The sequence below is a fragment of the Ochotona princeps genome, chromosome 15 (genome assembly GCF_030435755.1).
Source record: "Ochotona princeps isolate mOchPri1 chromosome 15, mOchPri1.hap1, whole genome shotgun sequence".
Classification (NCBI taxonomy): Eukaryota; Metazoa; Chordata; class Mammalia; order Lagomorpha; family Ochotonidae; genus Ochotona; species Ochotona princeps.
Genome location: NC_080846.1, coordinates 2,888,490 through 2,912,029, shown reverse-complemented (window position 1 = coordinate 2,912,029; position 23,540 = coordinate 2,888,490). Strand labels below are relative to the sequence as shown.

Genomic DNA, 23,540 nt, shown 5'->3' with positions numbered 1-23,540 from the left:
AACTTGTATTTGTCCTTTTTTCTTTTTGTAAAAAAAGTATTTCTTTGAAAGAGTAACAGGGAAAGGAGGAAGAAAGAGAGAGAGAGAGGGAGTGAGAGAGAGATTTTCCACCTGCTGGTTTACTTCCCAAGTGACCTTAAACAGTGAGGGTTGGACAAGGGCAAAGCCAGGAGCCTGAACTCCATCGGGGTTCCATGTGGGTGCAGTGACCCACAGCCCTGCGCCACACTGCTGCTGTCCTGGGGCATCAGCAGGAAGCTGGATGGAAGGGGAGAGGAGCTCAACCCCGGGGACTAGAATGGCATGTGGCCATCTCAGGCAGCATCTTAGCCCACTGTGCCCCAGGCCTGGAACCCCACTTCTGCCTTTCTGAACACTGGTGCCCCGCCCCGTCTCAGCCCAGCACCCTGCTCTGGGGCACAGAACCTGTTAGTCCTTTCATGCAACCAAGCTCTTTTCAGGATAAATTTGCCACGGATAAGCCAAAATACCAGGTGCAGTGAGGCACCTCGGAGGTCCTTCATCCCAGCAGGGTAGGGACAGGAGAAGAAGCAGGAGAGAGGATGCCTTTTTTGTGGCCGGGGTGGGCACCACGGGACCATGAGGGATTGGTAGAGAGGATTGTCAGAGCCGCAGAACCTGTAGGTGGGCAGAAATTAGGGAAGGGACCACGAGGGGTTGGTGAAGAGGGCTGTCGGGCACGGTGCCATGACGTTAGAGCGATTGGTGGGAACAGGGTTACGAAGTTACAGTGGATTGGCAGACAACAAAATTTGAACCTGAAGGGCACACGGATCTTAAGGAAGCCAGGATTTAAAACAGTACTGAGTCCGAAGTGGTGGGGGTTTTGGGGGCCGACGTTCGAGTTGCTCCTCACAGCACCTGTGTCATGCAGGGCTGGGAGGGGACATGAGGTTTTGGGCTGAGTGCACTGTCCCATGGGGGTCCAACAGCCACAGGGAGGCTGCTCATCTTCCATCCTTGTCTTGCCTTTGCCACATTCCCTGCCCTGACAGCCTGCTGGGCAGGTCCAGGTCCGGAAGGCTCCATCCTTTCCAAACCTGTCCTCATCCCGGATTTTCCCAAGGGACAGGGCGGGTGGGCCTGGGGCGGGGCCAGACTCTCCACTCATACCTCCTTCCTTGGCAGGTGCACAATGTGTCGTTTGCCTTTGAGCTGATGCTGGAAGGAGGACTCATGAAACCCAAGGCTCGCCCCGAAGGTAAAACCCCTGATTCTGACCTCCTGGTCAGCCCCTGGGCTTCTAGCTGACCCTGTGCGCCTGCACTCCTAGCTGGTCCCCGGCCACCCCAGCCACCTTCCTCCCAAGGTTCCTGTGAGATCCACGTCCTCCAGTACTGTCTGCTTCTGTGTCCACCCCACTGCCATGCCTCACCCCAGACCAGAATCTGGGTGGGGAGCAGGGCTCTGTCCCCTGTATGTCTGGTATTAGGAGCGGTGCCTGGCGCAGAAACTACTGGGTAGTGTCAGATTGAAGGACGTGTCAGCCAGTAGGGAAGGCCTCACTTGGCTGGCGCTGCTGTCGCCCTCTTGTGCCAAGAGGCCGGGAGTGAGGGAGGTGACGCCCCCCAGCTGTGCTCCTGGGAGCTTCATTTGTCTGTGCCCAGGTCACATCACCTGCTGGGAGACAATGGCACCTGCTTCACAGAACCTCTGGGGCTTCAGGCCCAAGGCTGCCCTGCCAGGCTTCCATGTGTGGAGGGTGGGGAGGCAGAGGGCCTGCAGCAGAGTGGGTTCAGGCTGGGGCCCTCGAGGGCTGACTCGCCCCCTGGACCCTGTGGTTGCCACGACAGGCACCTGACTCTGGACGGTCCAGCCCAGCACCTGTCCCGCGGTTGCCCCTGGCACCTGCCCTTCTTCCTCCGCTTCCCCAGCACTCACTGTAGAGGCCCTGAGACCCGTCCTGAAGCGAGTCCTAAGGACTGGTGTAGCTGCTCTGCCCTGCCCTGCCTGGGACCTCTCGCTGTAGATTGTGTGTGTGAGGGTGGTGCTGCTCAGGGTGGCCTGGACATGGTGGCCAGCAGTCCCGAGCTCTGCTGTGGGCGTGGTAGCTGGAGTCGGGGGCTCCCACCCCGCTTCTTGTGCTGCTGACTTCTGTTTCCTCTGCAGATGTGGTCAACTTGGATCTCAAGTCCACCCTGAGGGTGCTGTACAACCTCTACAACAAGTACAAGACTGCCCAGTGAGGGGCGGCAGGTGGCAGCCCCAGCCCCGCCCCCTTCTGCTGGCTCCTCCCCTCCTTTCCAGGGACTCTGTGGCGGGCGGAGCCTTTGCCCTTGCAGGCTGCAGACCTGCCATGCTCGGCTTCCCCTGTCCCTGCAGAGATCAGAGAGGGAGAACCCAAACCTCACCTCCACCTTGGCCACCCTGCATCCACCTGGTCTGGAGGTGAGCTCCAGGAGTGGAGTGTGGACCCAGGACCCTGGGCCTGCACAGCTCCCTGGGAGTCTCCTGGGCGGGGTCCCCTTCATGAGTGAGCGAGGCTTTTCCAGTAATAAATGTTTTGTGGTTTCAGAATTTGTACTGTGCAGTTCTGCGTGTGCTGCATATCCTTCACGGCCATGTTGCCTCCTGGGCCTGTGGTGTTGTTGCGCGCACATGCATGTACACACACACACACACACACACACACCCCTGCGTCAGGTGTCCAGCTGCCGCCCTTTGGATGGTTTGCTGGGTCAGGGCTTGGTTCCTCAATGCAGCCATGGGGCTGATTCAGACTTGGCTCCAGAGATGTGGCTGCAGGAGGTTCCAGCCAGAGCCTTCCCAGTTCCCCTCTGAAAGCAAGGGCACTGTGGTTATGTGGAGTCGCAGGGGCCATAGACATCGCCGAGGAAGCCGGCCAGTCCTGGAGCAAGTGGGTGGGCTTGGGTCCTCTCCCCGGGTCCTCTCCAACATCTGTTGGCTGGCTGCGTCCTATTCCCTTCTCCCAAGTCATGGTCATGCTCGGTGCCCCCTACCTGAATGATGTCATTCTAACCTATGCAGTCTTGGGGAGGGGTCCTGGGGGTCATGACTGTGGCAAGGGGATTGACCAGGGAGGTTACCCAGTTCAGGCCATGGGGGAGTGTCACGGCAGGCTATGAGGCGCTCGGTTCCTAAGGGATGGCGGTCCCTGCTGCTTGCCCGTCGAATGGGCTTCGTGCTCTGGGGCGGCCGCTGGTCTCCAGGGGTCTGGTGCAGTCCCTGCCCCAGCTCCTGCTGGCTGCCCAGGGCCTTCCCTGTCCTGCTACAGCCCAGCACCATGCAGAGCACTGCTTGGTATGAACTTGCTTGCCCACTTGGAAGTTTCAGAAAACAGTTTAATTTGCTGCTTTGGTCCTGCGTTGCCAGCCTGGGGATGGGTTCAGAATAGCCTTTTTGATGAAGGTGGCTTTGCCTTCAGGGGCGAGAAATAATTAAAACGGTATTACGGCGGCTCCTGTGGGATGCCATGACATTAAAGAGCAGCAGTGACAAAATATGCAGGGCTCCGACAGCCTGTATGGCGCACACAGACACGACAACCTGGAGCCAGTCCAGCCCGGGGGCTCTGCCTTGCTCACCCCAGGGTAGGTGGGCACGGGGGCGTGGAGCACAGCCTCCTACGGGTGTGCCAGGGCATCCACCTTCCGGGAAGCCCCAGCCACCTGTGCTTACCACACACACCTGCCCGTTTCATGGGGTGACTGGAACTGACCTGGTGGCTGAAACTGTATGTTGCTTGCCATCTTTTTAAACGTCCCTTGGGCCCCAGTGTGGCCGGAGGGCTGGTGCAGGCCAGGATTCCCCCTCACTGGCGGCAGCCTTGGGAAGGCAAAGGAGGTGTCTCCATTCATCCTCTTCTTGCTAATGTTTTCATTTCTTTTCATCTTCTTGAAAAGCAGAGACACACACGCAGAATCTTGCATCTACTGGTTCATTCCCCAGAAGGCTGTCACAGCCAGGGCTGAGCCAGAAACTCCACCTGGGTCTCCCCAGTGGAGGCAGGGTTCAAACACTTAGGCCCTCATCAACTACTGCCTTCTTAGGCTGGGACCTGAACCAGGGCCATATGGAATACCAGTGTCCCAGGTCTGACACGTTTCCAGGCTGTTGTTTCTCGGAAGAGGGCCTGGTGCTTAGGAACTGAGGGGAAGCCACGGGGGCCGTGGATGGGGTGAGCCCAGGGCCCGGGCTGTGTGTCCCAAGCCCCACTGCTGGTGTGTTTGCCTGCAGCCCTGCAGCCCTTCTGCCCCGTGTTATGCAAGCACCATGCCCAGGGCCCTCTGTGCCCTCATTGGATGCAACAAAGGGCTGTTTTATTTTTAAGCAACCAAATCCTTTTTTCCCCTGGTGCGCCAGTGTTTTATTGTCTTTTTAATTGCCTAAAGCCCCGTTCACTCTGGATTTCTGGATATTGAATAGAAGCCTCTGCTTTGATGAGGCCGGGCTTTGATGAGGCCTCCCGGCCGACAGTGGGAGTGGGCGTGTTCTGAGAGCACACGTGGACCCAGCACATTGTTGGCATCCTTTATGCCAACAAAGTACTTGTGAGCACGGGCCAGCTGTCTCTCGGCTGCTGTTTCTGTCTCTTGCACTGAACGGTCGTTTCTTGAGCCAGCCTAGTGGTCGGTGCTGCGGTCTGGGTACCACACAGCCCTGTTGGTCTGATGTGCCTGGTTGCTTCCAGATGGGAATGGGCCTTGGGGGAGGGGAGACTAAGGGGACGTGCAGCTGCAGATGGTGACTAATAAAGAACAGACCAGGGCAAATCCAAACCAGAACAGAATGCTGCCGGCGGCCGGGGGCATGGGCTGTGTTGGAGTGGTACTCGGGGCTGGAGGGAGTCTCCAACTCAGGGTAGGGAGTCAGAAAGTGACCCATCTGGGGCAGGGGTGACCTGGGTGACCTGTGATGGTGGTTCTGCTGGTAGCTGTCCTCCATTGTGGGTGGTGCTGCCCTGGCTGGCTGTTGGACAGTGGGTGGTTTGAGACTGGGTTGTCACAGCTTGGGGAACAGGTGGGTGCTGGCAGGTGACAGGTGCTGGGCAGCATCCTGGTGAGCCCAGCACAGCTCCCCTACCTCAGCAGAGACTCCTGCATCCCCAAATCCCCACTGTGCTGTGGTCAGGGGACTGATCTGGGGCCAAGGCCTGGGGCCTCCCTGTCTCGGCCAGAGCCTTTATGAGCAGGACTTGTTGAGACGAGTAGATGCCCCTACTCGAAGCAATGAGGGGGTCCAGGGACCCATCTCCTCTTGGGGCCTGTTCAGCATGTGCTTGCCCAGGCTCTGGTTTGTTCAGGCCTTGGGCAAGTGGCCAGGAGTGAGGAGGAGGAACTCCCAGGACCAGAGTGTCCAGGGAGGGGCAGAGAGTGGCTGTGGTGTGTGGATGGGACAGGAGATACTGAGAGATGCAGATGAGCAAGTCCCGCCCTCAGGAGGTGGTAACAAGGAAGACATAACCCAGGAGGTGGTGCCATGGGAGTCCCACCCCTAGGAGGTGGTGCCATGGGAGCCCTACCCCCAGGAGGTGGTGCCACTGGGAGCCCCACCCTAGGAGGTGGTCCCATTCCTCAGGAGGTGGTCCCATCCCCAAGAGGTGATGCCATGGGAGTCCTACCCCAGGAGGTGGTGCCATGGGAGCCCTACCTCCAGAAGGTGGTGCCACTGGGAGCCCCACCCTAGGAGGTGGTCCCATCCCCAGGAGGCAGTGATGTGAAATCCCTGGAAGAAGTGCAGGGTACAGTTGCTGCAGGTTGGTGAGGACCGGGTTCTTTTGGATGCACCCTGGTTGTCTGGCCTTGAGGAGATGGCTTGTGTCCTGTTCTCCGGGTTGACAGCTGCTGTGAGTGAGGTGCTGTCAGGGAGAGTGCCTGCATCTGTCACCTCTCTGGGGGACTAGGTCCCATCCCAATTTCTGGGAAACCAGGACATGACCTGGCCCAGATGTCATCTTATTCACACACAGCCTCAGTCATTAGGTTGTTCATATGTCCATTTGTTTGAAAGGCAGGGTGTCAGGGTGGGGCAGCAGAGGGCACAGAGATCATTCATCCCAGATGCTCACATCAGCCAGTGCTGGCTGGAGCAAACCCTGGGGCTGGGGACTCTAGTTGGTTCTCCACTGGAGTAGCAGGGATCTAAATACTTGGGCTGGCATCTGCTGCCGCCTGGGGGTTAACTGGAAGCTGGATTGGCAGGGGAGCAGCACCTCAATTCCCTGTTGGAGTTGTCATTTGGCTCCACAAACCATCAGCCTCACTAGAGATGGCTTTCCCTGGGGCATGACCCCAACACAAGGAGCCCCCACATTGATGTGGTGAGGACTGGCTGAGCACCTGCTGGGTGCCCGGTGCCCAAAGATGCCAGAGGCAATGGAGGACCTGGAGGGAGAGGGTGGGGCAAGCAGGGGGCTGTGGACCTGGGTCTGGCAGCTGAGACAGGGCCACCTGAGCTAAGCATGTGCCAGCAAGCTCTTGGACAATGAGGCCAGCACCGGAGGCTCTGCTTAGGCTGGTTGGGAAGGTTGCTGTGGACCTGGTCCTGCACTGAGTTTTGCAAATGTGTTCATGAGGTGAGCGTGAGACATCATACAGAACAGCAGGTGCTCAAAGGATGATGGGGACCTGAGCATTCTGATCCTTGGGGTGTCCACAGTCTGGGTAGTTTGAGCGGTAGAGGGACGCGTGGGGCAGGACCCTTGAAGGTACAATCTGTATTTCTGCTGCTGAAAAGTTGAGCATGAGGCCCCGGCCTTACCTTCTGGCATTTTCTTTGACATAATTCCAAATAGAGAAGGTTTGCAAGGACAGAGTTTCTGTTCACCTTACCTTACTGCACTTGATTTCTCCCTGCGCTTGAGCTCGCTCAATACATGTGCAATAATAATAATTTAATACACATATTTGTTGAAATGTACATGTATTTGCTTTCCTGAATTAAAAGATTTTTTTTAAAAATTACTTATTTGAAAGAGTGACACAGGGAGGCCCGGAGGGGCAGAACATCCCCTGTGAGCTGACCGTGGCCTGGGGCCGGGGTGGACCTCACCGCTCCGGCCTAAGAGCTGCTGTCGTGGAGAAAGACCAAGATGCTGCGGACTGCTTGCCTGGGAGGGCAGCGGGGAGAGACAAACAGTATATGTAGCCGCACCGAGTTCTTTGCGGGTGCCCGGCCCCCGGCCTCCCACGGATGTATGGGTGCAGGCAGGCAGGAGGAAGTGGCAGTCCCGGAGGCGACCTGGAGGAAGTGAGCAGCCGCCCCCACCACCCAGCCCCGCCACCAGGGAACCCGGAACCTGCCTGTCTGTGTCAGGAGCCTGGGCCAGCCTCTCAGCCACCAAGGCCTCCATCTCCCTGTGTGGGGAAGCAGCCAGGTGAGTCCCCGGGGCCCTGGGCTGCCGGAACCTACTGCCCAGCCGCGTGCTGGGTGCCGGAGGCCACAGCGAGGACCCAGATGGCACGTGGAGAGGACACCGTGAGAGCTTAGCTGCTGGTGCACAGGGAGGGGGTGGAAGACCCGGAGCCCCCAGGGCCCCTCCCTCCGCCACTCAGAGGGGCCTCCGGATCTTTAGGGACCTTGGGGAGATCCACAAAGGGACGGGACTGGCCTAAGCCTCATGGCCAGCGTGCAGAGGAGCCGCCGGAACCCAAGCCCTGAGGTCCAGGCCTGGCTCTGCACTCTGCCCCGGCCTCAGCTGTCAGGCTGGTTCTCCATGTCACCCGGGAGGCTTGGGGCTGGCGGGTGTGACCAGGGGCTGTGCACTTCAGGGGACCTTCAGAGCCCCCCAGCGTCCTCCACGTGGCTTGTCTGATGGCAGCGGCTCTGAAGGTCCCCTGCTTGGACCACCCCAGCTTCTCTGTATGACCCCTGTAACCCAGGGGTCTGTCTATTTGGAAATGCAGGGGTGTGGCCAGGGCAGGCGAGGGAGGAAGCGGGAGGGGAGAGGGCCCTTGCCCGGGGAGGAAGTAGCCTCAGGGGACAGGAAGGAGGTCGCCTTCTGAATCTGCTTCCTTAGTGGGCATGATGAGGGTGATGGAGGGTCCTGGGACCTCTGAATGTGCTGCCCATGGTTCAGAGACACCCCAGGTTCCTTGCAGAAAGCCACGCCTGCACGGGGTTGGGGTGGGGTGAGGCTGGGTGGCCTTAGCCGTGGGGGCCTTGGGCCAGCCTGAATCAGGCTTGGGGCCTGCTGGGTTCTGTCCCATGAGCTCACACTAAATGGCTCTTCTCAGTCAGCCCCGTTCAGGCTGCCCTGAGCCAGCCTGGGGTGTCCCAGGGCCCAGCCTTGGGAGTGTCCTGGGCCCACTCACTCCCAATGCCTCCTGCCCCTCTTGGGCCCGCTGACACGAATGGCTTCTCCAATATGACATGTTCTGTCCTTGGACCCTCCAGAGCGGGTGACCGAGAAGATGGAGGCAGAGTTGTGCCAGGGCCTGCAGCAGCTCCCCCAGGAGGTGCGGCCCCTCGTGGAGGGGAGGCTTCCGCAAGGTGGGTGCCTCGGCAGCTGGGAGCTGGGCAGGCGTGTGTGTGTATGTGTGTGTGTGTACACCTGTGTGCAGAGCTGCCGGCCCCGAGGGTCAGGTGAAACCAACCAGCCCAGTTCCTGAGAGCCTGGACATGACCTTTGCCCTTCACCTCCCTGGTGATGACAGTGGACAGGGGTGCCAGGTTAACCACAGGCTGCCCAGACAGAGGTGAAGTTTAGGTAAATGGGGGTGTCATTTCCAAGTTTCAAGGTGTGCTCAAGTATGCACTGGTGTCCCAAGGGGCCTCGTGGACAGACACGTGGGGCACAGCGTGGGCCGAATCCACTCAGCCTCTGTGCCAGAGGCTGAGGCTTTCTGGGGGCTACCGGGAGTCCCTCACAATGCCACGCAAACCCTGTTTCCAGGGGAAAAGAAGAAATACCTGCCCCCCACAGCACGGAAGGAGCCCCGGTTTGAAGAGCTGCAAAAGGTACGGCAGGGCCAATAGCCAGGACTCCTCCAGGGAGGCCTCCTGGCTGACACTGCTGTCCAGCCCCAAATGCCTGGTGGGTTGTTTCCATCTCGCCCCTGGTCTCTCACTCCCTCCACCCACCTTTCCCACTGGAGCTAGCACACCTGGCACTGCTGTGCCCCAGGCTCTGGGTCCCTCTCGGCACATCTGGCAGGAATATGACCTGCCCTACCAGGTTGACCCTGGGCACTTGGACACCAGGAACTGAGCTGGGTGGGTCTCAGGCTGCAGAGGGGAGGTGGAATGTGCAGTGAGTGTTGGAGTTCATTATGGCTATGGGAACTCGGGGAGCTCAGAAGGGCTCGGACATCCCCTCCAAGTCAGGCTGTCCCTTGAGGGGCAGGGCACAGCAGGGTGCCGTCACCTTCCAAGGCAGCCCCCAGCAGAGCTGCAGGTGGCCAAGTGTGGGGCTGGGGCAGGACCCCAGCAGCTTGTGTGCCAGCCTCTGGGGCTGTCAACCACATGGCCAGCTGGGTGCCCTGAACCTGCGGGAATGTATCATGAACCAGGGCGGGGCAGGTTCTGAGCCCAATGTGGGGAGCATCGGGCCTGCCCCTGCCTCATTCCTGGGATCCCTGCCTGGCAGGTGTTTGGATGTTCATGGTGGTACACCCTATGCACAGCAGTGATGGCCCCATAGGGTGTCAGGAGCCCAGAGAAGGCCCCTGAGGGACCCTGGAGGATCAGGGAGGCCTTTCCGGAGGTGGTGGCATCTGACCAGGCCTCTATGGATGGGCTGGTGGGGGGCAGGTGGGACGGAGTGGAGCGGGGATGGAGCCAGGTGACCTCTGCGCTGGGGGCTGTCTCTGGGGCTCACAGGTGCTGATGGAATGGATCAATGGCACGCTCCTGCACGAGCATGTCGTGGCCCGCAGCCTGGAGGAGGACTTGTTCGATGGCCTCATCTTGCACCACCTCTTCCGTAAGCCACCTCCCTGCCCGGTGGGGGGCGGGGGCAAGGCTGTAGGTCTCTGCCCCTCCAGCCCCCACAGGTGGGGTTGCCCCCTGCATAGCGAGCCCCCTACCACGCCATGCAGTGCTCCGTTGCTTGAGTCTATGTTCTTCCCACTGTACTACACTGCCTGGCAAGCATTTATCGAGTGCCTGCTGTTTACAGGCACAGGAGAGCACAGAATCTCCTGTCTCTGCTCTGAGTTGAGAACACAGAGGCGGGGGACTTGCATCCTAGGCCTTACCCACCAAGTGACCATGGCTGTATAGGAATCCAAGGGGGGCAGGTCAGGTCAAGGGCAGAGGGGCTGGGAGGCAGCTCCGAGGGTGGCCACTTGCTCATATCATGGCGGGTTGGGGGCTCCGGGGCACTAGGGCTGAGGAGCTGGCCAGCAACAGCCCCTGCTAGGACACTCCCCTGCCAGGATCCCCTCACAGCTGTCCTGCCAAGGCCCCCTCAGCTGCCCCTCCTGCCTACAGAGAAGCTGGCAGCACACAGGCTGGAGGTGGAGGAGATGGCTTTGACCTCCACGAGCCAGCGGCGCAAGCTGGCTGTGGTGTTGGACGCCGTGAACCGCAGCCTGCAGGTGGAGGAGCAGCAGGTGCCGTGGAGCGTGGAGGGTACGTCTCATACACACACACACGTACATACACCTTGTCTCCTCCACCTGCCCCCACTTCATTCTGTCTCTCATTGAGGCTTGATGCAGGCAAGTGCCTGTCGAGTCAGCCGATTTCTGTGCTGCCAAGAGCAGCCGCGAAGCCAGGCGCGTGGCCAGGGAGCAGCCAGCCCAGTGCTCGTCTGTGCTCTGTGAGGGATGGGGCTGTTGTGGCCCCCACAGCCCCCGCCCCTCTCTGATGGTCTGGCACTGAGAGTAGGACCCCCGCTGGGTTCCAAACACCAAGGTCCGGCATCCCCTGCCCACCAGGCTCACGATTGTGTCTGCAGCACCTGCTTGTGAAATGATGGGTTTGCAGGGCTCCTGGGTGCCCCGCCCACTTGCTAACAGGTGGAGGCAGGTTTCCTGTCCCTTGCTCCTGTATCTCCCAAAACTGAAGATGAGAAAATCGAGGCTGAGGGAGAGCTGTGTAGAACAGCTTCCTTCCAGCCAGTCAGAGGGAAGTAACAGCTTCCCAGGGTGACCCAGGGTATGTTGCACTCCAGGCCCTTGCCACTGTATTTTACAATGCAGTCAGTCAGTCAGTGGCTGACGGTGCTTAGGGTAGACCCTGTGTTCAATTGTGGGCAGCTTGGTGATGACACTGTGACATGCCGCTACTTCTAGGTGTGTGAGGAGCGCTGAACCTCCGCTGTCCAAAATCCCACCTGCTGTGTCTGGGACTGGGAGCCCCAGGCCAGGCACCATTGTCTTTGGATTCTGGATTCTTGGGGTCTCCAGGCCCCTGGAGGCAGCCCCTGGGTTTTCAAGGGAGGTCGTGTGGATGAGGAGGGCAAGCCCTTGGCTCTGATCTGCACCCCTCTCCCCTCCCAGCCATCTTCAACAAGGACCTGCTGGCCACCTTGCACCTGCTCGTGGCCCTGGCCAAGCATTTCCAGCCTGACCTGCCCCTCCCAGCCGACGTGCAGGTGGAAGTCATCATCATTGAGGTAACTGTCCACTCTGCGGGATTCCTGCTGGCTCCAGGCTTCCACATCCTGCCCTGGGGGAGCTGCCTGCAGCAGAGGCTGACCCAGGAGGGGTGGGGCTCCAGGGACCTGAGAGATACACCCTTCCTCCCCTGCCCCGAGACAGCGATGGGGCACTGATCCAGCAGACACCCAAGCAGGTCGTTGGCTGGCCATTTCCACCCGGCTAAGCAAGTAAGAGCTGCCGGGTGAACTCTGAGGCCATGGGTGGGAGGTCTCACTGGCCACTGGGAGCCTTCCCTGTCCAGGGGTGTTGTCCCTCATCAGCTTAGTCCACAGTCATGGTACCGTCTGGGTCCCTTCCTCCAGGAAGCCTGCTCAAATTTCTCCCACCATGGGACATGCTGTGGTTGTCCGAGGCCTCTGTCCCCAGGCCGACTCACACCACAAACGGGATGTCACATGCCCATTCCCCAACACCAGCCCCAGCTCCCTGTGGTGCAGGGGTTAACCTTTGACCTGCCCTAGTGATAAACCCAACCCTGACAGGCACTCCCACAGACTCCCAGCCCCTGGTTTACCATTCTGGGCTAGGAGGCTTTCTGATTTTGTTTGTGTATCTTCCTGGGGTTGGTGGGGCGGGTTCAGGCCCCGAGGCCACAGGAGCTGCTCAGCCTCCTCCTGGCTTCCCTCTCAGAGCACCAAGAGTGGCCTGAAGTCGGAGAAGGTGGTGGAGCAGCTCACGGAGCCCCGGTAAGGCAGCGACAGGGCCGGATGCCCAGGGTCCCCCACGGGCCGCTCTGACCCCTCCATCCAGCCATGGCTCGCTCGCTGGTCCTCTTGCCTGGCCGCTCCCGGGGTAGGACCTGGAGTTCCTGAAGCGGAGTTTGCCCAGTGAGTCACAATGATGCTTGGTCTCTGAGGCCTTGCAGAGGCCTGCCTGGCCAGGCACAGCCACACCTGCTGACTGCACGGCTTCCGCCTAGAGCAGCTGTCCCTGCTTGTCCCCATAGCTGTCTGGGTTGGTCCTGGGTCGGGGAGATGACTTGCTTAAGACATGTGGTTCTTTTGCCTTCTGACATTACTGAAGGCCTAGTACCCACAGGGCGGTGGGCTGCGGGCTTCTGCCCTGATCCAGGTACAGAGAGGGCAGCAGCGTGCCCAGGGCCCCATAGCTGGGTGGGCACAAGTGGGGCCCTGACCTGGAACTAGGCAGGGGTCACCTGGAGGGGACACAGACCTTAGACAGACATGAAGGAGCCACCCCTTGCTCCCACCACACCCCTTGCATACCATCATCAGGGTCCCAGCTCGTTTCTGCCCCCTCCGAGCAGGTCTGTACTGGCCAGCCCCCAGCGCCCCTCTCCGGCTGCTCCTTCACGTTTCCTCCTTGGCCCTGCCTGCAGAGTCAGGCGGCATCTCTGCTCCTTGGCCCCAGGTCCTGGCCATCCTGTGTCCTGCGGCTGACCAGTCATGCATGTGCACACACACACACACACACACACACACACACACGCACATGTCTTCAAGCCTCAATTTCTGCCTCTGTTCTCACAGGCCAAGCACTACATCCTGTGGAAGGTTTCTGGGTTTCGTACAGGGGTCCAGGGCTGGGGCACGGTGTTTCCCAGAGCAAGCAGAGTGAGAGCCATTGTGCACAGGGGTCCTGGAAGAGGTCCCCAGGAGGCTAGCCATCCCCCATCCCACCCTGGAGGGCCAAGGTCATGGGCACAGGGCCTGTTTTGGGGTTCCGAAATATCACTTCTGTTGGGCTAGGTGGGTTGAAAGTATAGGCACAAAAGCAGAGAAAAACATCCCAAAGCAAAAACTGAGTGAAGGCAGCCAGACCAGAGAGAGAGAGAGAAGCAGTGGGCAGTGTCTCAGCCGAGTGTCTGGGACCAACGCGGAGACACCTGGGTGTCCCCTGTGGCGGGGAAGGGGGCACGAGCTGCAGACAGCCTGGGCATGTGTCCCAGCATGGTGCGTGCCTCCCCCTGCTCACCAGCCCCTCACCAACATGCCAGGCCAGGAGGCCTCGGGGACCTGGCCCCGGGCTGGTCTCGGTGTCCTCTGCCAGTGTCTGTCAGCAGAGCTGCTGGGGTTCCTGGTGACATCAGCAGCGCCCTGGCGGGTGGCCGCGAGAGGTCAAGCGGTGGCAGGTGGACAGGCTGCTTTAACCATGTCATCTCTGCTTTCCCTGCAGCGCAGACGGGAATGAGCCTGCTGGTGAGTACAGCCCCACGGAGGACTGGGCCCAGCTCTGACATGGCAACAGAGGCTCGTGCGCATGTCCCCTGTTGCGCTGCAGCGTGGTGCCGCTGGCCCCAGCCTCCTGTGCGCCCTTGTCCATCCTCCGTCTCTAATTAACGGGGTGGGGCACTTCCTCTCAAGGCAGCCTCTGGCACCTGCACTAGCTCCCACGAGCCCTTGGGACGGAGCAGGGGTCTGAGGGGGGGATAGGGCAGACCTGAAGAGAGCGTCCACTGCAAAGGGACAGCCACCCCCGAGGCCCTCTGGGGTGGCCAGCTGCAGTGCACGGCTGTGCCACCTGCTATCCAACAGGTGGATCTCAGCAGATCCAGCCTGGGCCCCCAGGAGGTGCCGTCATCCCAGGCCACACAACCAGGGGAGCAGGCCCGATGTACTCGGAAACCATGAGACGGAAACTCCCCCTGGGCCAGTTGTTCTGAGAACTTTTTGTGGGCACAAATGCCCTGGTTGGCACCCGGTTAATAGCCTGGTAATGAACTGCTTGCGGCTCTGGGTCTGCAGGGGACGCCTTTCATGAATTATTCAAGCTGGCGCCTGAGAAAGTGAAGGCTGTGAGCGAGGTGAGATCAAAGCTCCCAGCCTTGGCTCCACCCACCTGTTCCCTCCCTGGGTCCCTGGGCCCTGGCTCTGTGCCTGCTGTGTGCCACATGGGGGGTCCTTATTCTCCCCTGGGGACAGGCCATCCTAACCTTTGTCAACCAGAAGCTGGAGAAACTGGGCCTGTCTGTGCAGAACCTGGACTCCCAGGTAGGGACCCAGCGGAGGGGGTCCTCCCAGGGAGTCCTTCCAGGGGGTCCCAGGGAGGGAGGGACCTGGGGGCAGCAAGGAAGGAGGGTTCCCTGTGTGGTGGGAGGCGCGCCAACTCTTGGACACTTGGTGTCTTTCTCCTCATCCAACGGGTGTCCCAGGGGCTAGTGACTGGAGCCCATGTGGCAGCTTGGGCATGCTTGTCGGCCTGTGCTGTGGGCCGCCTGAGGTTTGCATCACGTGCTGTGGTCGGCACCGACATAGCCCACTCGGAGTGGATGGTGACAGTGGGCCTTGGTCCACCAGGACTCTGCTGTGTGGTGGATGGGTGGGGAGGTGGGAATGGAGGGGATGTTTCCCCCAAGCCCGGGGATGATGGCTTATGAGGGTATTAGCCAGGGCTTGCACACTCCTGACACCCTCGCACGCCATGGCTGAGACAACAAAGCACTGTGCCTGGGTTACCTCACCGTGACTGCCTGCTGGGGGCCTGCTACCACCCATTTTCCAGATGCCAACACTAAGGCCCGGAGAGACTAATTAATGTACACAAGGTTGTGTAGTGGTTAAATGCTGGGCCAGGATTTGTGCTCACAGCCCCATGTTCCAGGGGAGTGATCACATGGAAGCTTGTGTGTGGCAAATTCTGGCTATGTGGTGGGGTGGGGAGCAGTGGCCCCGGAAGCCAGCTGGGCTCTTAGGTGTCTGTGCTGCCTCCCCTGGGGCTCCAAGGCCACTGCACTTGTGTTGGCTGTGTGACCTGGGTCAGTTCCTGGGCTCCTCTGTGCTTCTGTTTCCTGGTCCTGTAGAATGTGGTGTAGGGACCCCGGCCCCGTAGGACGCAGGGTGCGTGCAGGGTGGCTGGGACATGACCCAGTTCGCCGAGGGAAGCAGGGGGTGACAGATACGTGGCTTTCATATCTGTGCTGTGGCTGAAGCGGTGGTTACGAATGCCTCATCTTTTCCTGCACCCCGTCAACGGGGCTCTTGGGGGAGGGGCTGGTGTGCACACAGAGCTGGCATTCAGGAGGAGCGAGAGTCCCTGGATTCTCATCCTCTTACTGGGATGTTTCAGCAGAACGGATTAGTCCAAATTAATCACATTGAAATGGACTTACTAGGAGGAAATTCCATTAGGGGACTAAGGGGGGAGGGTTCCCTCCAGGATCCCGTCTTGGGTTTTGCATCTTTGAAGAGATTCTAAGGGATTATATTAGCATAGGACATGCTGGTGGCGGGCAGACAGGGATGGCACCTTTATCTCCGAGTGCAGAAAGAACAGACAGAAATATTAATGCGGCTGAAGCAGCCCAGAGCACCGTTCTCAGCCCTTCCCTGGTGGAACAACCGTACATGGAGCTGCTTGTGCTGGGTCTTGCATCGTTCGGAAAGTGCTGTGAGGAACTCTATATTGAGCACGTCCTATGAGCCAGACAGCCCGTAACTGGTGGGTACTTGCTGGCTGCAACAGCCCTGTAAGGGCAAGGATGCTGTCTCTTCTGCCCAGGAAGGGCCCCCAGCTCAGAGAGGTCGGTGGCTTCCTCAGGCCCCACAGCCAGCAGAGCTGGAGCCGTGGGTCACTGAGCTGCTCGTCCCCGACCAGAGCCTGTAGTTCCTTGCCCTCCAGTTTGCAGATGGAGTCATCTTACTCTTGTTAATTGGACAACTGGAAGGCTTCTTCCTGCACTTGAAGGAATTCTACCTCACCCCCAGCTCTCCTGCGGAAATGGTCAGTTTCTCGAAGCTTTCTTGGGTGGCTTCACAGAGCTGAGTGGTTGGCACAGACTTTGTTCAGTCACTTCCAGGTCAAGGGTGTCAGGGAGGGGAAGTCTCCTGGTCTAAATGCCTGCCCATCCATCCATCTACTTATTTGCCTGTGCGTACATGCATCCATTTATTCATCAACCCATTTACCTATGCACAATCCCTCCTTCCACATAGCCATCTATCCACATGCCCACCCACCCACCCACCCACCCATCCTTCCATGCAGTCATCCATCCACCCACCCATCCACCCACCCACCCACCCATCCATCCACCCATCCATCCACCTACCCATCCACCCATCATATCCATCCACCCACCCATCCTTCCATCTACCTATCCATCCACCCACCCACCCACCCATTCACCATCCATCCATCCACCCAGCCAGCCACCCACCCATTCATCCATCCACCCAGCCAGCCACCCATCCTTCCACCCACCCATCCATCCACACATCCATTCATTTACCTGCTGTGTGGCACCTGCTCAGGGAGTGAGCTCTCCATCTTTGGGGACTGTAAAGAGACCTGAATAGCCACTGTTGTGGAGCAAGGATTGGGGCCTGGGCCTTGGACTGGGCACCGCTCACTGGCCTCTGTGTGGCCTTGTCATTCCAGCTACATAATGTCACACTGGCCCTGGAGTTGCTGAAGGACCACGGCCTCCTCTACCACCCTATTAACCCGGAAGGTGAGCGCTCGGTGGGTAGGTGGGTGGTGTGGGTCCCCAGGTGGCCATGTTCTGTGAGTGGTGGAGACCCTGGGGAACAGAGGAGGCAAGCCATCCAGAGAAGCCAGGCCTTGCAAACTCCTTGTGCTGGGCACACTCCTGAGGGGTACAGGGTGGCAGCATCATGTGATGGGCACTGGCAGCAGGCCCGCAGGGATCCAGTGCTCTGGCTGGTTGTGAGTCCCACCTCCCAGAGAACCCCTGGTTCTCCCACAAGGGGATAGGTGCTCATGGGCCCCCACCGGTCCACAGCCATCGTCAACAAGGACGCCAAGACCACACTGCGTCTGCTCTACTACCTGTTTCGCAAGCACAAGCTGGACGTGGACCGGGTGCCCCATGGAACCCCAAATTAACTGTCACTGCTGACCCCTCTCCCCAACCCTAGGACCCAGCTGCAGGGCCGCAGGCATCCCACGCTGTGTGCACAGACTTGAACCCACTCGGCAAGGGGTCTGCTTCCAGGCAGCCGCTGCCTTGCTCTGTTTATCTTAGCACAGGCATTGTGGGAGGGACGCTGGGCATGGGTTAGTGTCCTGGGAGGGTCCCAGCTGGGTGTAGAGGGGAGCTGAGCCTTGATGCTGTACCTTGCCCACACTGGTGTGCAGGAGGGATCCTGGGAGGCATGGACCCCGTGGTGGCTGCTGTCCCTCGTGGGGACCAGGACCCAGGGCCTAGGCAGCCCAGTCATTGGGCATTTGGACAAAGCTCAGAAGAAGCAGTCTCTGGGGGAGGGGGTTCAGGTCATCTCAGGTCTGTTTCCAGGGAGTATCCACACCCTTCCTGGGGTCACCTGACATCTTCCACAAAGAAGGATTTCTGTGATTCAACTGTGGAATCTGACACAGGTATAGCCTTGTCACCACCACAGAGCCATCCTCCAGCCCCAAGGCCTGCATGCCCTGTGCTGCCCAGCCACTCTGCTGCAGCCCTGCCCTGGGCACCCCAGGTTGCCTGCTGTCTGCCTTGAGCTTGCATGGGCATTTCCTATAAACCTCCCAGGAAGCAGCTTCTGGTCTGGTTTCTTTCACTTAGCACAACACTGTTTGCATCCATGGTTTCTTGCATCCAAACCATCCCTTTGTGTCACCGAGCATAGCAAGGCAGGTGGACGCTGTATCACTGAGCACAGCACTGCAGGGGGTCGCTATATCACTGAGCATCACAGGTGGACGCTGTATCACTGAGCACAGCACTGCAGGGGGTCGCTATATCACTGAGCATCACAGGTGGACGCTGTATCACTGAGCACAGCACTGCAGGGGGTCGCTATATCACTGAGCATCACAGGTGGACATTGTATCACTGAGCACAGCACTGCAGGTGGACGCTGTATCACTGAGCATTGCAGGTGGACATTGTATCACTGAGCACAGTACCACAGGGGGTCGCTATATCACTGAGCATCACAGGTGGACGCTGTATCACTGAGCACAGTACCACAGGGGGTCGCTATATCACTGAGCACAGCACCGCAGGTGGACGCTGTATCACTGAGCATCGCAGGTGGATGCTGTATCACTGAGCACAGCATCGCAGGTGGATGCTGTATCACTGAGCACAGTACTGCAGGGGGTCGCTATATCACTGAGCATCGCAGGTGGACATTGTATCACTGAGCACAGCACCGCAGGTGGACGCTGTATCACTGAGCACAGCACCGCAGGGGGTCACTATATCACTGAGCATTGCAGGTGGACATTGTATCACTGAGCACAGCACCGCAGGTGGACACTGTATCACTGAGCACAGCACCGCAGGTGGATGTTGTATCACTGAGCACAGCACCACAGGTGGACACTGTATCACTGAGCATCACAGGTGGACACTGTATCACTGAGCACAGCACCGCAGGGGGTCGCTATATCACTGAGCACAGCACTGCAGATCGAGGCTGTCTCCTGATTCATTGGTCAACTCTCCCCCCACCTCATCTCCCATCCTCCTCGGACTCCAGGTACGATGTGTTAGGTGGCTTCGAGGCTGTCCCTGTCACAGACACACACTCGATTTTCAGTGTCTTCTCTCCATTTCATTGATGGCTTCTTGCCGCATTTTCAGGTTTACTGATTTTTAAAAAGATTTCTTTATTATTATTATTTTTTGAAAGGCAGTTACAGAGAGAAAGAGAGACAGAGACATCGTCCATCCTCTGGTTCACTCCCCAAATGGCTGCAATGGCCAGAGCTGAGCTGATCAAAAGCCAGGAGCCAGGAGCTTCTTCCAGGTCTGCCACGTGGGTATAGCTGTTGTCCCAGGTCCATTAGCAGGGAGCTGGATCAGAAGTGGAGCAGCCAGGACTTGAACCGGACCCACAGGGGATGCTGGCACCCTAGGTGAAGGCTTAGTTTATTGCCATGGCAGCAACCTTTGTTTTTTTCTTCTGGGGTGTCCATTCTGATTTAATTGCACCCATCTCTTTTCTAGTTCAGTCATTGTCATTGTATTTTAAGTGTCTTTCGAAATACCTTTCTTCTCTCATTGCACGCTGGCTTGAATGATCCATGGCGGTGTCTCAGCAGCCTCGCCACCGGTTGAACGATCTCTTGTCTTCCTGGGTTTTTCCCATTACCTGGCTTTTCTCCTGGCTGTGGTTCATGTCTTCCTAATCCTTCTGCGTGTCTGGTCTAATTTTTAATTAGATGCTGGGCATTGTGAAAATTTACACTATTGATCACTAGATTGTTTTAAAAGATTTATTCTATTTTTACTTGGGAGAAAAACAGAAAGACCTTCCACCTGCTGGCTTATTCCCCAAATGGCCGCAGTGTGTGGAGCTGAGCCAGTCGGAGCTGGGATCCTCTTCTGAGTCACGTGTGTAGGTGTAGGAGCCCAGACCCTTGGAGCCATCCTCCACTGCTTTCCCAGGTGCCTTAGCAGGGAGAGCTGGATTGGAACTGCAGGGACATGCACTGGCATCTGTATGGGCCGCTGGTGCGGATGGAAGCTTAGCCTGATATGCCACAGCACCTGCCCCAGACAAAAGATGTTAAGAACTATCCTGTTGCAAGCTTCGAATGTTCTCTGAGATGCGGCGGGGATCAAGTTGGATCCCATCACACTCCATGGGGGCAGGTCCAGAGCAGACTTTAGGATTTCCTGGGCCACATGCGACTGTGGCAGCCTTTCTTTGTCTTCTGGGTAAGCTCTTCCTTGAGGGTCACGCCCCCTCGAGCTCCGGGGACTGGGTTTCAGTTGGGAAGTGTACACACGTGTGGGCAGATGGGCCTCAGACCTGAGGCCACCGCTGGCCAGTGTCTGCATCTTCCCCCGCATGGCTGCTGCTTCCCTGGTGGCGGGCAGCCTTGTTTGTCCCACAGCCCAAGGTCCACTCAAGGCTGCACGGCACCCTGCTTCCCTTCCTCGCAGGGCAACCTGGATGCTGCTACTGTTGTCCAGTGCCTGAGAAACGCTGTGTACGCAGGGAGAGTCAGACCCTGCTGTCCCATGCGGCCCGAAGCCAGAGCCCTGCCCTGCCAGGGCCATGCCCACCCTCCCCCCTGCCCTGCCAGGGCCGTGCCCACCCTCCCCCAGCATCTCGGACACTGCCTTCTGTGTTCTCCCCGCCTCCCTTGACGGCACTGAGTCAGGTCTGGTCTGCTGGCACTACCTGCCACCTGATGGTGTCGTCATCTGCTTCTACACTTCCTGTGCCGCCTCTGTGCGGGTCACTGGCCCCCTGCAGCTCCTGCTCCTTTCAGGATCACGTTGATGGCTGTAGCAAAGCACAGGACACGAGAGAAGACAGTCTCCTCGCTGCTCTCCAGGCCTCAATCCAGTAGCCGTCAGGACATAGTGGCCACTTCCACAAAACAGCCCCGCCCCTTCCCTCTAGCTCCCCAGCAAGCACGTGGTGCTCTCTGACAAGGCACCGGGCACGACTGCCCTGGGGGTGGCCGCTCCAGAGCTGCTCCCCTGACCCTGCCTCTGGTACCGGATCTTGCACAGCGGAGGTCCCTGGCTTCCCACACAGGCTTGGAATCCTTTCCGTCCCCTGCTCATGCCCAGGCCTGTATGCTCTGGCTGGGCGCCTTCCACTCCATCTGCTGCCCTGCCCCCTCTGGCTTCCGCTCTGCACCTGCAGCCAGGTTTCTGCCTGTCTCTGGGCCTGCAGGGGCCCAGCCTGTGGGCAACACCCACAGTGTCCTCTTCCCAGGGAGCTCTTTCCAGGTTTTTCTTATTATCCAGGATGCCTGCGTCCAGGAACTCATCCTCACAGACGAGCAGTGACAGGGAAGGGCTGTGTGGGTGGTGATGCGTGTGGAGGGAGGAGGGGGGTGTTCAGCACTGGGGGTGAGGCTGGGGAGGAAGTGGCTGCAGGAGCATGGGGGAGGGAGCCCTATGTCTCTTGCGTCCCTATCTGTGCCCCCACCTTCATCCGACTCCCGACCAGAGTCGCAGCGGAAGCTGGAAATGGGATAATTGGAGTGGGCTGTCCTGGAAGGCGGCCAGGCCAGAGGCAGCTCCGGCAGCCTCCGCTGGGTGTGCAAACAGGCTCACCGTGACGGGAAATGCCTCGAAGGCCGGGTACCTCCCAGTTGAGCCGCTTCCCAAAATACTCCAGGGGGCATCTGTCTGGCGTTCTGAAAGTGGCTCTGGCTGCCTGAGCCACAGGAAGCCCCGGGCCCCACACTGGCCTCGCCTGCACTGCTGGTACACCCAACAGATGGTGCTGAAGGGTTTTCTTTCTTTTTCCCAAGTCAGCTGGAAAGCGAACAGCTTGTCTGCGGGGAAGTGGGTCCCCCCTCCCTGCTGGCTGCCCATCAAAGCCCTCCACCCCCGCTTGCCTGCTTACTCCCCTCAGGGTCCTCGCAGACTGTGCGCTGTCTTCACGGGGCTGGGCTGTGGTGGGGCAGCGACAGCAGGTGACAGGGATGGCTCAGGAATGATCCTGCACAGAGCGGCCGGTGACCCGGGGGTGGGTGGCAGTCAGCATTGGACAGCGGCACAGGTGGCATCATCCAGCCCACCCCTCCTGTGTTCCTGCCCAGGGACTCTGTGCAGGAAAAGCAGAGTGTCCAGGCTGTGCCCGAGGGAGCTGGCCGCCCGGGCAGTGCAGTGGGGAGGGCACACTGAGGGAGGTGCCCTCTGCCTCAGTTTCCTCCTCTGTCAAATGGAAGTGAAGAGGGCTGGAGTCCTCTCGGGCCGTTATGGAAGGGAGAGAGTCCTAAAGGATCTTCAGGGAGCTGGGTGGGAAGTGGAGCAGCTAGGATATGAACCAGCGCCCATGTGGGATGCTGGCACTTGCAAGGTGGGAGGATTTAGGCAATTGAGCCATTGTGCTAGCCCCTTTTAAATTCTCAAAGCAGGGTCCTTGCAGCTGGCGCTGGACCTGCCTGGGTTGGGCCTTAGGGCCCGTACAGCTGGCACCTGGCAACCGCCTTAGGGTTGTTGTTATAACCCCCCAGCTAGATCTGGTCAGGGTCTGTGATATGACAGGGTCACAGCAGCGTCCCGGTGACCTGGTGAGCTGGCAGTGGTTTCTGGAACAAGCAGGAGGGACTTTGGGGAGCCAGAGTGGATTTCCTGGGTGCCTTGGCACACCTCCTCCCTGGGACAGCAGCTTGCAAGGGACTCACACTGTTACGGCTGTGTTTGTATTCACTGGTCAAGAGGAAAATATTTTGTGTCTTTGCTAAAGCATCAAGCTTCCCGCCGCTGCCTACCTTCACCCTCTGACTTCCCTGAGGGAAAAGACATGAGTGTGGGGCCCTGGAACTCCCGGACCTAGGGCAGTGAAAGGCTGGGCACAAAATACTCGCCCTCCAGGCAGGGGCAAGACCCCCGGGTCTCTGGCAGGACCAGGACTGACAGTGCAAGTGTGGATCCTAACACACTTGGCAGAAGGTCCCCAGAGCTGCCATGTGTGTAAGAATAAAACTGCATGGGAGAGACGGTAGCACCAGGCAGGCACCCACAATGTGCTGCTGCCAGCTGGGCTGCCGGCAGATGCTTCGCCAAGTCCTCCTTGGCACTCGCGACTTGGAATCCTGCCGGAACCACGGGTGGGAGGAGGCCTCGCAGGGCCCCAGCCTGTGCAGCTGCAGGTCTGCCCCACCAGGGCAGCTGAGCGGGCATGCTGGCTCCTGGGGGGTGGCCAGGGAGCAGAAGCTGAGAGTGGGCAGTCGGGAGGCCCCATCGGAGGGCTGCTCGGCCTGTGCCCACATTCACCAGGCACTTCTGCTGCAGGCCATGGGTCTTGGGTGAGTGGGATGAAGGCGACAGTGGGCCCAGCAGGCGTCTGTGTGTTCACCATCCTGAGGCCAGCATCGGTGTCAGCAGGAGCCACGTCCAGTTGCCTGCCTTTGCTGGCTTCCTCGGCTGGTGGATGCGGCACCCCATCTACGGTTTGGTCACCCCAGACTGTCTTGGGGTACTGGCTGTGGTCCTCTGCCAGGCCCTGGCAGGAGATCTGATCTTAGTTACTTTAGCCAAGTCTGGTCCTGCTTGTGCCCCACCCCCTAGCCAAGCAGGGTCAGGGTCACAGCCACAGGGGTGAGGAT

At 59.1% G+C, this 23,540-nt stretch overlaps 2 protein-coding genes across 7 annotated transcripts in view; both read left to right on the top strand.

The window, feature by feature from the left end:
* Window positions 1-2,542, top strand: part of PARVB (parvin beta) — a 54,405-nt gene extending 51,863 nt beyond the window's left edge. For all 5 annotated transcript variants that reach the window (XM_058673426.1, XM_058673425.1, XM_058673429.1 and 2 more), the window contains 2 exons: window positions 1,150-1,222; window positions 2,131-2,542. In XM_058673426.1, coding sequence (XP_058529409.1) covers window positions 1,150-1,175 — 26 coding nt within the window. In that variant the 3' untranslated portion in view covers window positions 1,176-1,222; window positions 2,131-2,542. The remainder of the gene's footprint in view (window positions 1-1,149; window positions 1,223-2,130) is intronic.
* A 4,661-nt stretch (window positions 2,543-7,203) lies between these two features.
* Window positions 7,204-23,337, top strand: PARVG (parvin gamma). 2 transcript variants are annotated; one of them, XM_058673538.1, is made up of 13 exons: window positions 7,204-7,357; window positions 8,377-8,472; window positions 8,876-8,940; window positions 9,802-9,904; window positions 10,414-10,554; window positions 11,427-11,542; window positions 12,219-12,274; window positions 13,725-13,747; window positions 14,294-14,352; window positions 14,471-14,539; window positions 16,167-16,268; window positions 16,926-16,998; window positions 22,679-23,337. In XM_058673538.1, the coding sequence occupies exons 2-13, from the start codon at window positions 8,394-8,396 to the stop codon at window positions 22,714-22,716; spliced, it is 924 nt and encodes a 307-aa protein (XP_058529521.1). In that variant the 5' UTR covers window positions 7,204-7,357; window positions 8,377-8,393; the 3' UTR covers window positions 22,717-23,337. The 2 variants fall into 2 exon arrangements, with proteins under 2 accessions (XP_058529521.1, XP_058529520.1); XM_058673537.1 differs by lacking the exon at window positions 22,679-23,337 and adding an exon at window positions 17,290-17,738.
* Window positions 23,338-23,540: the final 203 nt, after the last annotated feature.